The sequence below is a fragment of the Paroedura picta genome, chromosome 8 (assembly GCF_049243985.1).
Source record: "Paroedura picta isolate Pp20150507F chromosome 8, Ppicta_v3.0, whole genome shotgun sequence".
NCBI lineage: Eukaryota > Metazoa > Chordata > Lepidosauria > Squamata > Gekkonidae > Paroedura > Paroedura picta.
Genome location: NC_135376.1, coordinates 34,014,369 through 34,027,532, shown reverse-complemented (window position 1 = coordinate 34,027,532; position 13,164 = coordinate 34,014,369). Strand labels below are relative to the sequence as shown.

Below are 13,164 nucleotides of genomic sequence, written 5' to 3'. Positions count from 1 at the left end.
AGAAAAAAAGCCCAGTAAATGTGTTATATCAATATAATGATTGTATAAGTTGCTAAAGGGCAGAATAGAATGGCAGGGAATTAAACAAACAGATAAACATAATGTGACCATCTGGATTTCTAATCCATTTATCGGTGATCCTTGATTTTTTTTTATTTGTTCCTGAAAATTCATTCTGCATGTGATTCTAAGGCTCATTCTGCAGCCTTACAACAAGGCTGTAATGTCTACTCTGATTGGCAACATCCACCCAAGTCCCAGGGAGCAGTCTTTTTGAGCTCAATTAGATGAGTTACTTTTAATTAAATATGTCTGAAATTGCACTAGGGGTGGTTTGCAACCTGGGGCTCGGGATCCCTTTGGGGGTCAAATGACCCTTTCACAGGGGTTGCAGCAGGGCAAGCAGCTTGGCCAGGGGGGGCATCTACACAACAGCCTTGCGGAGTAGATCGAGATAGAGCGTTCGTCTGTCTGGAGCAGTGGAAAAGAGCAAGATCGGCATGGTGGGACAAGAGGCAGAACTGAACTGAGAAACCCCTGAAAAAAAAAACAATTTATATTCAATCATGAACAATGAACAATGGATCTTCACGCCATTGGTCAGTTTCAGTTTAATTTCTGTGAAAGAACACTTGCATAATTTTATGGCTGGGGTCACCACAACATGAGGAACTGTATTAAAGGGTCGCGGCATTAGGAAAGTTGAGACCCACTGCTCTAGGGATTTTCTCTAGGCCAAACATGTGCTCTAGCACTGTGACTCCTTTCCTGTACTCAGGAGGCTCGCTTGTGGCCTTTGGAGCCATATTTGATCTCAACCTCTGCTCTGACAGTAAGAAAAAATGACTTTGCTTCATATCATAGCAACAGATTAAAAACACTCCCAATTGCATATTTGTGAGCCCAATTCAAAATAAACTAAATAAAATCCCACTGAAGAGAGCAGTACCATTCTAGAAATAATCCAGTAAATTGCTCATGAATTGTAACATATGCCTCCTTCAAAATCACTGTCAAATCAACTGAGCTACCGCATTAATATAAGCTTTGATTATTAAAAAAATAAAACAGCTGGATTTTTTTTCTGTAATCAACCAGTACATGCTTTATGATACAGTAATTAGATTTTGACACTTCAAATGAGAATGAAAAATGCTTTAAAAATTGCTCTGCAATGGTAGGCTTTGCTTATTCTATTCTTGATCATTTTAACCATGATTTAGTAAATGCAATGAAGCAAGAACTAAATTGTGCCAGGCCTGGAAGAATAGGCTTTTGAGACTTCATGCAATCTTAAACAGAGTTACATCTGTCTAAACCCATTGACTTCAATTGTCTTAGAAGGATTATCTCCATTTTGGACAGCACAGTTGGTTTCTGTAGAGCTCTTTAGCGTGATCATTCAGCTCCTGGTGAGGCTGTAGAATAAGGTGACCAGATTTTAACATTGGTAAAGCGGGACACCATTGACCGGGGGGGGGGGGTTCTTGATTAAAAAATTGGTCTATATGGAGCAACAAAAAGTTTCAGAGAACACATAGAACACAAAAAGAGTATTGTAATATATATATATATATATATATATATATATATATATATATATATATATATATATATATATATATATATCTAATTTCAACATAAGAACAATTTGCCAGGTACCCCCAGATGTCCCTTCAAAAGTGGGACAATCTGGTCACTTTACTGTAGAACAGAATTGTTTTGAAGAGATTTGGAGGAATCTGAGCACGGACATAGAAGGAACACTCTGTTGGTTGATGTATCAATTGCTTTAGTTGTTTTAAATGTATTGTTTTAATATTTTGTTTTATCAGTGTGGTTATATTACTTTTGTTCTGAACTGGATGACGCAGACTTGCCTGATCTCATCAGAACTTAGAAACTAAGCAGAGTCAGCCCCGATTAGTACTTGGATGAGAAACCAGGGTTGCTACACAGTCAGTGGCCAACCATCTCTGTTCATCTCTTGTCCTGAAAACCCTATGAGGTTCACTGTAGCCCAGCAGAGATTTCATGCCACTTTCCGCCACCGTATCGTTTTTTACAGTGTTGCTACTTCCTGGATGCTAGGTTCCCACCTGCGGACTAGCATCCTTATAGGCCAAGGGCGACCAAACTATGGCTCTCCAGATGTCTATAGACTACAGTTCCCAGGAGCCCCTGCCAGTTTGGCCGTCCCTGCAATTTGCAACACCCGAGCAAGAATAATAAAGATTTATTTAGGGCGTGAGCTTTCAAGTGCAAGCACTCTTCACTCGAAAGCTCACACCCTGAATAAATCTTTCTTGGTCTGAAAGGTGCTACTGGACTCTGATTTTATTGTGCTACTTCAGACCAACACAGCTACCCATTTGAATCTGAGCGAGACTGTTAATGATGGGGCATTTTGCAGGACATTAATGCATAGGGTCGCCATAAGCGGGAAGAAAACATTGGTGCCACTGAATTCATGCCGGTAGGAATCTTTTGTGTTGCCGCCTTAAAGACTAGCGGGTTTCTTGAAGCATAAACTTCACTGTGTGTGAAGTTCGTGCATCTGTTCGTTTTCAAGATGCCTCACGGCTCCATTTTTACTTGTACCCTCGATCTCACGTATCACGACGCTTGCCGAGGAACGGGATTCCTCTAGGACCCTGCGAAGCCGGTGTCACAAGGCAGCGGCGGCCACGTGGGCCCTTGCTTTGCCTGCTCGGCTGGGCGTGCTGCGTCGTTCAGGCCACCGCGGAGGGAGGGCGAGCGAGCGAGCGAGCGAGCGGCCATGAGTCTGGAGGCGATCCGCTACCGCAGGGGTTCCCTGCAAATCCTCAACCAGCTCTTGCTGCCCCAGCAGAGCCTCTACGAAGACATTGGCGGCGTTGGGCAGGGCTGGGAAGCCATCCTGGCCATGAAGGTGCAGCCCTGGGGCTGGGGAACTGGCGTAAAGCAAGCGTTGCCGCTGTATTAGTTCTGCATGATGGGCAGTAATTCAACAGGTGACGCTTTCACGGCCAAGATAGGAACAGCCCCGAGTCCAGTGAATGTAAATGAGTGATGCTATTAAAGGAGCTCGACCGGGGGGGGGGGGGGAAGAGGTGGTGGATTCAGGGTTGACTTTAGCCTTGTTCACGCTTGTGTGCACACAAGCTAGTAGACAAGAGACAACACACTTTCAATTTACAAAGGAAACTAGGAGAGCAGTGGGTGAATAAAGCATCACGTGTTCAGCTGTACCTGCACGCAGTGTAATACAATACTAATTCAGTTTACATATAAAACGGGAAGGATCACTGTTCACAAACACGTGCACAATATATGCATAACATACACTTTAATTATCTTTGTGCTGAGTAATTCTCATATTGCATTGAACACTTGTACAACTGAATATGGGATTGAAGCCACACCTTTATCCAGGAACTGGTCCCTGTTTTCATTTGTAAGGTCAAAAGCATATTGGCCCTTAGAAAATGCCCTGTCCTCCTATGTGTGGGTTGAATGACTACTTACTCTAGTATGCGAACAGGGCTTCAAGTATACACCATATACACAGATGTATGTGTCTTTGCTGTGGTTTGTGAACAGGGCTTTTGAGTAAGGTAAAGGAATGTGGCCAAACTTTGAAGCGAAGGTAGGAAAGGATATAAGGAAAGCATTGAGGAGAGCTAGATCTCTCTGGAAAGAGGACAGGATAACTAGATTTTTTTGTTCACTGTGGCCAAAATGCTTGGTTTGCAACTCCTTGTTCACATAAACCAATCAATCTGTTGAACAAATATATTTCAACCGATTAGAATCATTAGATGATTATAAGTGGACAGGTGAAGCTCTTTGTTGTGTTTTTATCTCACCCTTCCTCTAAGGCACTTGGGTTGGCGTCTGTGGTTTTCCTCTCCCCTGTTCTGCTCCCACAGCAACCTTGCGAGGTGGGACAGGCAGAGAAAAAGTGATTATACTGGTATCTCCAATGAACTAGGTTGGCTCAGTAGAAATTGCAGCCTGGGTCTCCTCTACACCAGCATACTGTTATAAAAGTACATTTCCCACATAGAGGTAATTGGGAAGCAGCTCCCTATATCATGCCCTACCTTGGATGAGTAACATTGAAAAACTTCCTACTCTTCTGTATCAGAGAAATTGTGCAGCATTTTTGTGTGTCACAGAATGGCCTGGCATCATAAATGCTGTGTATATTCTTTCTAAGGGGCAGGATCAAAAAGATTTTCAGCCGCACATACACATTTCTGATGGGAGATACTGGTCAGTGGCCTGGAATAAGCTGTTCTTATATGATCTTGTCCATTTTGCCTCTAATCATATCAGCCTGCATTCTTGGAAACATCTATTCTTGGCCTATCACCCATATCTCCATTTCTTGTGTGCAGGTCTTTTCAGCAGGAGGTCTACAGTCCCTAGTTAGTGCCATGCTCCCTTGCTCCTGCTTTCTTCTTCAGTTAACTGTTGCTGTCAGTTTTGGATAAGCCCTAATGTCTGGCACTTGCTGGTTTCCCAATGCTGTTTGTACCTTAAATGCTTTCATTCTCCCTCTTAGGTAAGAGGTGCTCCAGCCATTGCCATTGTAGGTTGTTTGAGCCTGGCAGTGGAGCTGCACAAGAAAGGAAATGCAGAAGCGAGTGTCCGCAATCTGGAAAACTTTGTGTTAGAGTCACTGGACTACCTAGTGAGCGCTCGACCAACAGCCGTCAACATGGCCCGGGCAGCTCAGGAACTGGGTTGCTTTGTCCGCCAGGAGGCCAAGCGGGACGGGGTTACTGCTGAGAGTCTGCAAGAAAGGTGTGGATTCCCTTTGCTTCTTCCTCTTCTCTCCCTCAGCTTACTGGTGAGAACAAGAAGTGACCTGTGAAAACTAATGAGGGAGCAGAAATCCCATCCCCTTATTTTTCGCTGCCCGGTCATCTGCTTTCCTTCCTTCATACTGGCTCCTGGTGTTATTTGGGTTGCGTTAGCAACCATAACAACTCCCTGACAAAGCGGGTGGAGGTGGGGAGCCTTTTATGGTCTGGGCAGGTACAGATAGACATCATTTACTTACTTAATTTTACATTGCCGCCTTTTTCAACGGGGTCCTACTTGCCTCCATTTTATGCTCACAGCATCCTCCATTTTATCCTCAACAACTTACTTATGACGTAGCTTAAGTTGAGAGTGTGTGACTGACTTGAGGTTACCCAGAAAGTTTTGTTGGCAGAATGGTGATTCGAACCTGGGTCTCCAGGGTCCTGATATCACTGCTCAGTCAGAACAGTTTTACCAGTGCTGTGGCGAGCCCAAGGTCAGCCAGCTGGTTGTATGTGGGGGAGCGCAGAATCAAACCCGGCATGCCAGATTAGAAGTCCGCACTCCTAACCACTACACCAAACTGGCTCTCTGAAGAAGACTCACAAGCGAAAATTGTAAAAATATAAAATCATTAAAATTAATGGCCACTTTCAACCAGTCAGTGAAGCCTGGAAGCATAAAAATACATAAAAACTTTGAGCATAACACATCTGGCATCACGAGTGAACCTTGGAGCAGTCCTCAAACTAAAATTGGATTGTAAATAAAAAATTAAAAGATTGAACCTATTGTTAAAATCCTGGGTAAAAAGCATTTTTACCCAGGATTGCTCCAATCTGATGCTTAAAAGAGAGCAGAATAGATACCAGCCAGGAAATTTTGCAAGGAGAAGGCATTTCAAAGGCGTAGTGCCATCAGTGAAAAGTCATGGTGTTTAACACAGGCTGGCCTTTGACTAAAGATATGCCAAATATCTCCCTGTCTCATCATAGTGTGATCAGCTGGGCAGAAGCCATGTTGGAGAAAGACCTGAAAGACAACAGAAGCATCGGGGAACATGGGGCACGCCACCTCCTGCAGCGAGTAAAACAGGACAAGGTGGTGGTCCTGACGCACTGCAACACAGGCTCACTGGCCACTGCTGGCTATGGCACTGCACTTGGTAAGTGACACCCCCAGGTATACAATAGGCATTTCCCAAATTCAAGTGCAAAAACAGTGGAGCACCATTGCACTTCTTTGGAGTTTGGCTTCCATGCTGTTTAGTTCCCAGTTCCTTCACTTATTTCCCCTTGGAGCCAAAGCAAATTCTTTGAATATACAACTGGGAGTTCAAGCTGTATTGCTGAAACCGTGCAGTTGTCATCCCTTCAATGGTATCAGGTTTTGGCTTTCCTCTTCTTGTACCCACATGACCCATTCTTTCTTTATTATTTATGGTTCTTCCTTTGCAGGCATTATTCGCTCCCTGCATGCCATGAGTCATCTGGAGCATGTCTATTGCACAGAGACCCGGCCATATAATCAAGGGGCCCGCCTGACTGCCTATGAGTTAGTGTATGAGCAAATCCCTGCCACGCTCATTGCTGACAGCATGGCATCTGTGACCATGAAGGAGAAAAAGGTGTCGGGTGAGTAGTTTGGAGCTACTTTTCCTTGCTTGGCTGCTAAGCAGTCTCCATACTGTTTCTTGTGCCAGCAATTTATTGGGGGCAGCTTGCTTTAGTAATCAACCTCGTATACAAGTGTGTAGCAATTGGGCTGGTCTCCAGAGAGAGGTTTGCCTTCTGAGCAGCTGTTAATGGCAGTAGCATAAGTGCAGCATTTGGGAAGGAAATAATTTGAGATGGCTGCTGTGGGTGACCCAAAGCTTGGGAGAGAGGGTCTCCAAGCGCCCTTTACTCACCTGGATTTATTTTCCTTGCCTTGGTCATTGACCATGCCTGCTGCTTTGGGAAAGGACATGTGGGCCTAGGGTGAACTGTAATACAGTGTTTGGCCAGAATAGAATTTTACTTAGCCCTTTTACAATGCTTCAAGCTCCTCACATATGCTAGCTCATTAATCCTTGCAGTGTACCTGTAAGGCCAGTATTTATTATCCTATATTGCAGTGGGAGGTAGAAGTGAGATCTGATTCAAGAATCTCCAGGGCCACAGCTCATTTTCTTTAGCCTCAACACCACAGCAGCTCCCAACATACCTTCTGCCTTAAGCAGAAATCTGTTTTCTCTTTGGGGGAAAAATAATTTCCATGTGCAAACAAACAAAAGTCACATTGCCATTGTATGTGCACTATTCTCCACAAGCGATGGTGATTCCATTTACACAACGTAGTTCATGTACTGCACAGTGTCTCACACTGCTCTCAGTGGCCCTGCTTTCAGAGGTAAGGTGGCTGGTGACTAGAAGCAGGGCATTTTCTGTACTGGCCCCTTGTCTTTGGATACCTTCCCCTCCCAAGGCTCATCTGACACCTTTATTTCCTGATAAATGCCAGGCATTTCATTAGGCCTTTTTTGATAAACTTTCTAATGGTCTGCTTCAGATTTATGCATAGTTTTGATGTGTCTTGTGTAGAAAGGATTGTGTGTCAATATTGAGCTTTGAAATAGTAAGCTGCCTTGAGCAGGAGTCTGAAGCAGGATATAGAAATATGCTAAATAAATAAGGTGCTGTACGTGTTCTTTTCCATTTTATATTCACAGTAGCCTTGTAAACCTAGGCAGCGTGTGTGTGAGAGAGGGATGAAAGCTCCAAGCTGGTCTTTGTTCTTGAACGGGGAAACTCATGGCCGTGGGGAGTACATATATAGCATCTATATATGCAAAGAATGGACTGGCTGCCAAGGGAGGAGGCCAAGGGTCTTGAGAAGGAAATTTCTCATCTGTTTATCAGCTCAGCAAGTGTTGGGGGCTGAGAGGGATCAAGTAGATATTTGTTTCAGTGAGGCTCTGGTTCTACTGCTAGCCTGACCAGACTGCAGAATTTCAAGGGTGAACTAGTGACCTTCCCCTCCGTGCATAATAGGTCAAATAGAGTTCCCAAAATTCTCAGGCTTTGTATGCTGCTAGTTTTCTGCACTTGTGGCAATCTGTGAATATTGACCTAATATTGACCTTTGTGATGGGAGAACATTTACCTGATTCAGGGTTTTAGAGGCATGTCTAGGAATCAGTATGACTATGATGTGTTCTCCACAATGGGGGGAAGTCCCAATTTTTTTACACTACTGCAAGCCCTCCTGTTTATCATTGTTTTCAGATTACTAGGCTTGGTGCATAATTTGGCCCTGGCAAACACAAAGAACTGCATCTTAACTTTGGATTCTAATTTTATTATTATTATTTTTCCCAGCTGTATTTGTGGGAGCAGACAGAGTTGTTGCGAATGGAGACACTGCCAACAAAGTGGGCACCTATCAATTGGCTATTGCTGCAAAGCACCATGGGATTCCTTTCTATGTGGCAGCACCTCGAACCTCGTGCGACCTGAGTTTGCAACATGGAGGACAAATTGCTATTGAGGAGCGGCCAAGCCAGGAGCTGACAGATATCAATGGAGTACGGGTTGCAGCACCAGGTACCGAAGCATTGGAAGGGTGATGCAAAAAAGTGGGGAGATTAATAGAATGTCATCAGCCACCCTGTCCTTGTTGATTTAACAGACAGACATGCCAGGCTTTATTGGTTCAGCATCTACAGTTTTTGCATTACGGCTGCTTGAATCAAAACAAGATGGCTTGTGAGTCCTCTGATGCATCAGAAACTTGAATAGCATGAAAGGTGTTGGGCACTTCTGTTCTCCTAGGAAGACATCCTGTCACTCAGGAAACATTAACTTTGTGGTAACAGATTGCCCAAGTTTAGGGGCAGGAATAGTCTGCCTACCTAGAACTCCTGGCTATAAGGGAAGTTCTTTCCTACATCCTTTCTATATGGCACTCTAAACTTCTTTCACTGATTTTTGGACCATGGATTATTTAGGGTTGAAGCATGTACCTTCTGGCCCTCATGAGATGTCTCCAATTTGTAGAACTGGGGCTCCAAACCTTTGTTTTACTTACAATAAATGGGGAGTTGGTTTAGCTGGGCTAATGAACTGCTAAATGAATTGGTCTGTAGCATGATTGTTCTTGCTCCCCCCCCCCACAGGTATTGACGTCTGGAATCCAGCCTTTGATGTCACCCCTCATGATCTGATTACTGGTGGCATTGTGACTGAATTTGGCGTTTTTGCACCTGCTGAACTTCAGGCAGCATTGATACAGGCAGAGAGCCAAGAGTGAAGGTGATGAGCTCAGCTGTTTCTGGATTGGCTAGATATGGGTGTGCATCAGGCAGACTTTCGGCCCTATTCTCTAGAGGAGCCGGCCTTCAAGGTGAATAGGATGTGCTGTTCACCCAGCCCTCTGCCTTTGTGCATTGTTAATGAATAGCCATTATCTTTCCTCAGACCTGGAGTTAAATGATTATTGGAGCTGACTGAACAAGGACAGCTGGTGTGTGAGTGAAAGTGTGTGTGAGAGAGAGGAGGCCTATATAGCTAACATCCAGGTCAAAGAAGGGACCATCTGGTCCCTGTACAATTTATAATTTTGTATCCTGCCTGCATCCATCAAGAGCAATGATCTCCCAATTCTGGAAACCTATTTAGGAACAGCAGCAAAGAGTCTGAATCTTCCTGCCTTCAGAGTTATGGACATAGGGAAGAAGCTACAGCTTTGAGTAATCAGAAGGGTACTAGAGTTCAATCAAAAGATAACTCCTCATGGTCCTATATACACTTAAAACACATTCCTGAGTCTTCTGTTGTACTGGAGATAACAAAGGTTTATTGTTGCTTTCCAGATAATTTCTCCTCTTTTTTTTTTTTTTTTTTTGGGGGGGGGAGGCTGACAAAGCATAGTTGCAAAGATTAAGGAGGTCAAATGTTGCTGCCCCCCCCCTTCACCTAGTTGACCCACTCATGCCTCTCGGGGGCACAAGAAGTAATACTGCTCTGCTTTAGTTTCACAACAGTGCTTGAAGCTGCTTTATAGTCAGTCAGGCCATTAGTCTATCAAGGTTAGTATTGTTAACTCTGACTGGCAGTGGCTGTTAAGGACCACAGGTGAAGGTTTTTCACACAATCTGCTACCTGATCTTTTTAATTGGAGGGGTTTGAATGTGGGATCTTCTGCATGCCAAGCAGATGTTTTGCCTCTGACCTATGGCCTACTTCACAATGTTTATGAAGTCCTTTGACCACTGAAAGTGAAATTAATACATACTAAATTTTTTATGCTACAATGTACTAAAAAGAGTTCCTTGATCCTAGTATGAATGTTTGATTTTCAGTATTTTTAAATGAGAAGCAGACCAAGGTCAGAAATTCGAGGTGAAAACCTTTCTCCTGGCAATTGCTTATCTTTGAAATATGAATGAAATCATTGCTGAACCAGACCAAAGATGGATTTAATCCAGGACATTGCCTTCCGTAGTAACCAGCCATCCTTCTGAGAGCTTCACAAATGATAACACACCAGAAGACAATTCTGGCTGGCTAAGTAGAGTGAAATTGCCTTTGAATATCAGGACACACAAGTTTGAATTATTTGTTAATAATTCCCCCTTTTATCGATCTTTTTAATAAAGGTAATATTTATGGCATTTCCGTAAATACTGTGATGCTGAAGTCTTTCCTTCCAGAATCGTTATATACTGATGAAAGTACTGTATTGACTGCAAAGCTTTAGATGAATTTGTTCAATCCTTCTTTAAGGAGTACATCTTAATGTGTTGTTTCTGGCCACCTTCTGCCTAATCTTGTACTTTGGCTGAATGTTCAGTCTTATGGCAGCAGGAGCCTGGAGTTCTCTGTAACCGCATAGTTTGCAGTTGACAGGATATAGCATCTTTATACCTTGGTCCTGAATGTATTACATGGAAGGCAGTCCTGTTCATCTCTACATTTAAGATGTACTGATCGATTTCGTGTTAAATGGTTTGAAATGGAGAACAAGATTTAAGCCCAGCAGTACCTTTAAGACCAACAAAGTGCTATTCTAGGTGTGAGCTTTCATGTGCATGCATACTTCCTCAGACAATGAAATACGGATCATCACAGCGAAGATATAAGAGCAGAGTAAATGAGGAAACAGTGTCGTGCATATATCCCACTAATATTCAGCATAATATCTAGCTAGAATAACAGTTATCAGTCCTTCAGGCTCAATTACCATTCACAAAAACACAAGGGAAATAAAAATATTAAGGTTAGTGATTAATGGCTAATGCTTTCCCCATTGTGAATAGAAGAAATTAAAAGAGAACTGTTGCTAGCCCCATCTGTCTCCACCCAAGCATGGAAGCATCCCAACAAGTGACCAGCTGTGCTGGATTCAGTCTCCTGTCCTAAGACCAGAGATTTAGATTCCAAGTTACATTACATACATATATCATTACATAACATTGCAGCCTTATTGTCCCTAACAAAATAAAATGACGACGGGGTTGTAATGAATGCAGATACAAGAGCTGAATTTGGTTAGTCTTTGTAATGAGATAAGAAACCAATGACCCTGTTGAGTCCTGGGGATTCAATTGAATTGTTTGAAATGTTAGAAAAAACACTATGGTTGAATCCAGGTTTTTTTTTTTTTTTTTGGGGGGGGGGTGAAAAAGCAGGAGGCATTCTTTCTGGCCAACCTTTGTGCATGAACCAACTCCACCTGAGATTGGGATGGTGGTAAGGAGGGGAATTGGGAAAGGCTCAGTGAAAAAATTGGCTGGATTTAACACAAAATATGGTCCACAATGAACAAGACCCCCCTCCCCAAAAAAAGCTTAGTCTGAATCAATTAAACAGTTAATATTAGAGGAATTATTAGTCCCAGCCAGCTGTTACACTGTTCAGTGAAAATGTCTACATGTTGGAAGGGAAAAATAAATAGTTTAATTCCAGTTTATGCAACATATTATTATTATTAGTATTAGTATTAGTATTCGATTTATTGCCCGCCACTCCCTTGCGGCTCGTGGCGGGTTACAACATTCTAACCCCCCCATAAAATCCATTAATGACAACTACAATCCAACAATTATTAGTTAGCAATTATTACTTAGCAAACATAACTGTTTCCTAATGCAATGCAAAGTGTGCAGCTGTAGCCTTAAAAGTCAAACCTGTTCCTTTAACAGCTCAGAGGCAGGGGAGAGTCTGTAGGAATGGTCCTGGTGGACTCATGAACATCTCTACCTACTGTGTGGCAAAACAGCAGGCCCAGCAAGAAGGGTATATGAACTCCAGTGCAGCCTATGCTTTAAAGAAGATAATGCATAATGTTTCATTCCCTTGAAGTTGTTAAGAAACTGGTGCCTCCAGATCAGGATCTGTCAAATTTAAACTTGAGCATGGCTGGAGGACGTTACAACATGGCATTTTTTGTGCCTGCCCTGATCTTACAATCTCCTTTCCACTTTTCCCGTGTCATGCCAATAGTGTTTGGGGCCAAACGGTTGGAGTAGGCTGCCAGCTAGATTTCTGGCAAAGCTCCAGGGTCTTTTTTTTTTTTAATTTGGCAGCTGAATGACAAGCAGAGCTTCAGCACAGAACATTGTTTCCCCCCACCGCTGCATCACTACTGCTTAGAAAGCCTTCATCTGCTAATTTTTGCTAACCGCACAGCTGTTCAAAGCATAGCAGTCTTGCCAGGAAAAAAAAGTTGGCAAGCGTCTACTCAGGGAGAGGATAGCGGGGGGTTGTGCATAGAAGCGAAACCTATTTTAGCCTTTTACTGTCATCTGGATGCAACAAAGGCAGTGAAACAGGACCATAAATGGTGAAAACACCTGACTTCATCAGGACTTCATTATCTATATAGTGCATTAAATTTGGAACCAGAAATTGGCATGACAGTGAAGGGCAAAGGACTAGGCAACTGTTCTAGTCGCAGCCATCTCAACCAGGTTAAGTTGGCCTGATTGACCATCATTTGAAAGTGCTGCTGTCATTCTGACCTTAGTGGGGTTGAGGGCTGGGGCATCTGTTAGTATTAAACAAATGGCCTGAATTTGAGCACCAACCGATGAGTGTTCTGACTTTTATTCAGCAGGAATAGCAATCTGATTTGTGTAGCTAAGTTGCATTAGACGGCGTCTAATGACTTTTGTTTCACCAACCTCACAGATGGGCTGTTGATGCACTGTGTTCATAAAAGCTCCTAATGTGAAAATTTGCTTTAAGGTCAGGGTAATTTAAATAGCCTGTCAGGAGAAGCTTTTAGAAAACCCAGTGTGTGACTGTAATCCACAAGCTTTCTCATTAAGCATGCCTTATATTAAGCATTGATTTTGGCACAGTTCCTTCAGGTAGAAAGTGGCTCTGT

General features: G+C 43.1%; 1 protein-coding gene across 1 annotated transcript; it reads left to right on the top strand.

Moving 5' to 3' along the window:
• Nucleotides 1-2,694: 2,694 nt before the first annotated feature.
• Nucleotides 2,695-10,457, top strand: MRI1 (methylthioribose-1-phosphate isomerase 1). The gene is made up of 6 exons (XM_077348951.1): nucleotides 2,695-2,911; nucleotides 4,550-4,791; nucleotides 5,790-5,959; nucleotides 6,252-6,428; nucleotides 8,154-8,378; nucleotides 8,951-10,457. The coding sequence occupies exons 1-6, from the start codon at nucleotides 2,780-2,782 to the stop codon at nucleotides 9,082-9,084; spliced, it is 1,080 nt and encodes a 359-aa protein (XP_077205066.1). The 5' UTR covers nucleotides 2,695-2,779; the 3' UTR covers nucleotides 9,085-10,457.
• Nucleotides 10,458-13,164: the final 2,707 nt, after the last annotated feature.

Bases quoted from the DNA above. Each gene is read 5' to 3' on its own strand.
- MRI1 (XM_077348951.1), top strand. From the start codon at position 2,780: ATGAGTCTGGAGGCGATCCGCTACCGCAGGGGTTCCCTGCAAATCCTC. The intron at 2,912-4,549 runs GTGCAGCCCTGG...TCTCCCTCTTAG, and splicing joins AAGCCATCCTGGCCATGAAG to GTAAGAGGTGCTCCAGCCAT. The intron at 4,792-5,789 runs GTGTGGATTCCC...GTCTCATCATAG, and splicing joins GCTGAGAGTCTGCAAGAAAG to TGTGATCAGCTGGGCAGAAG.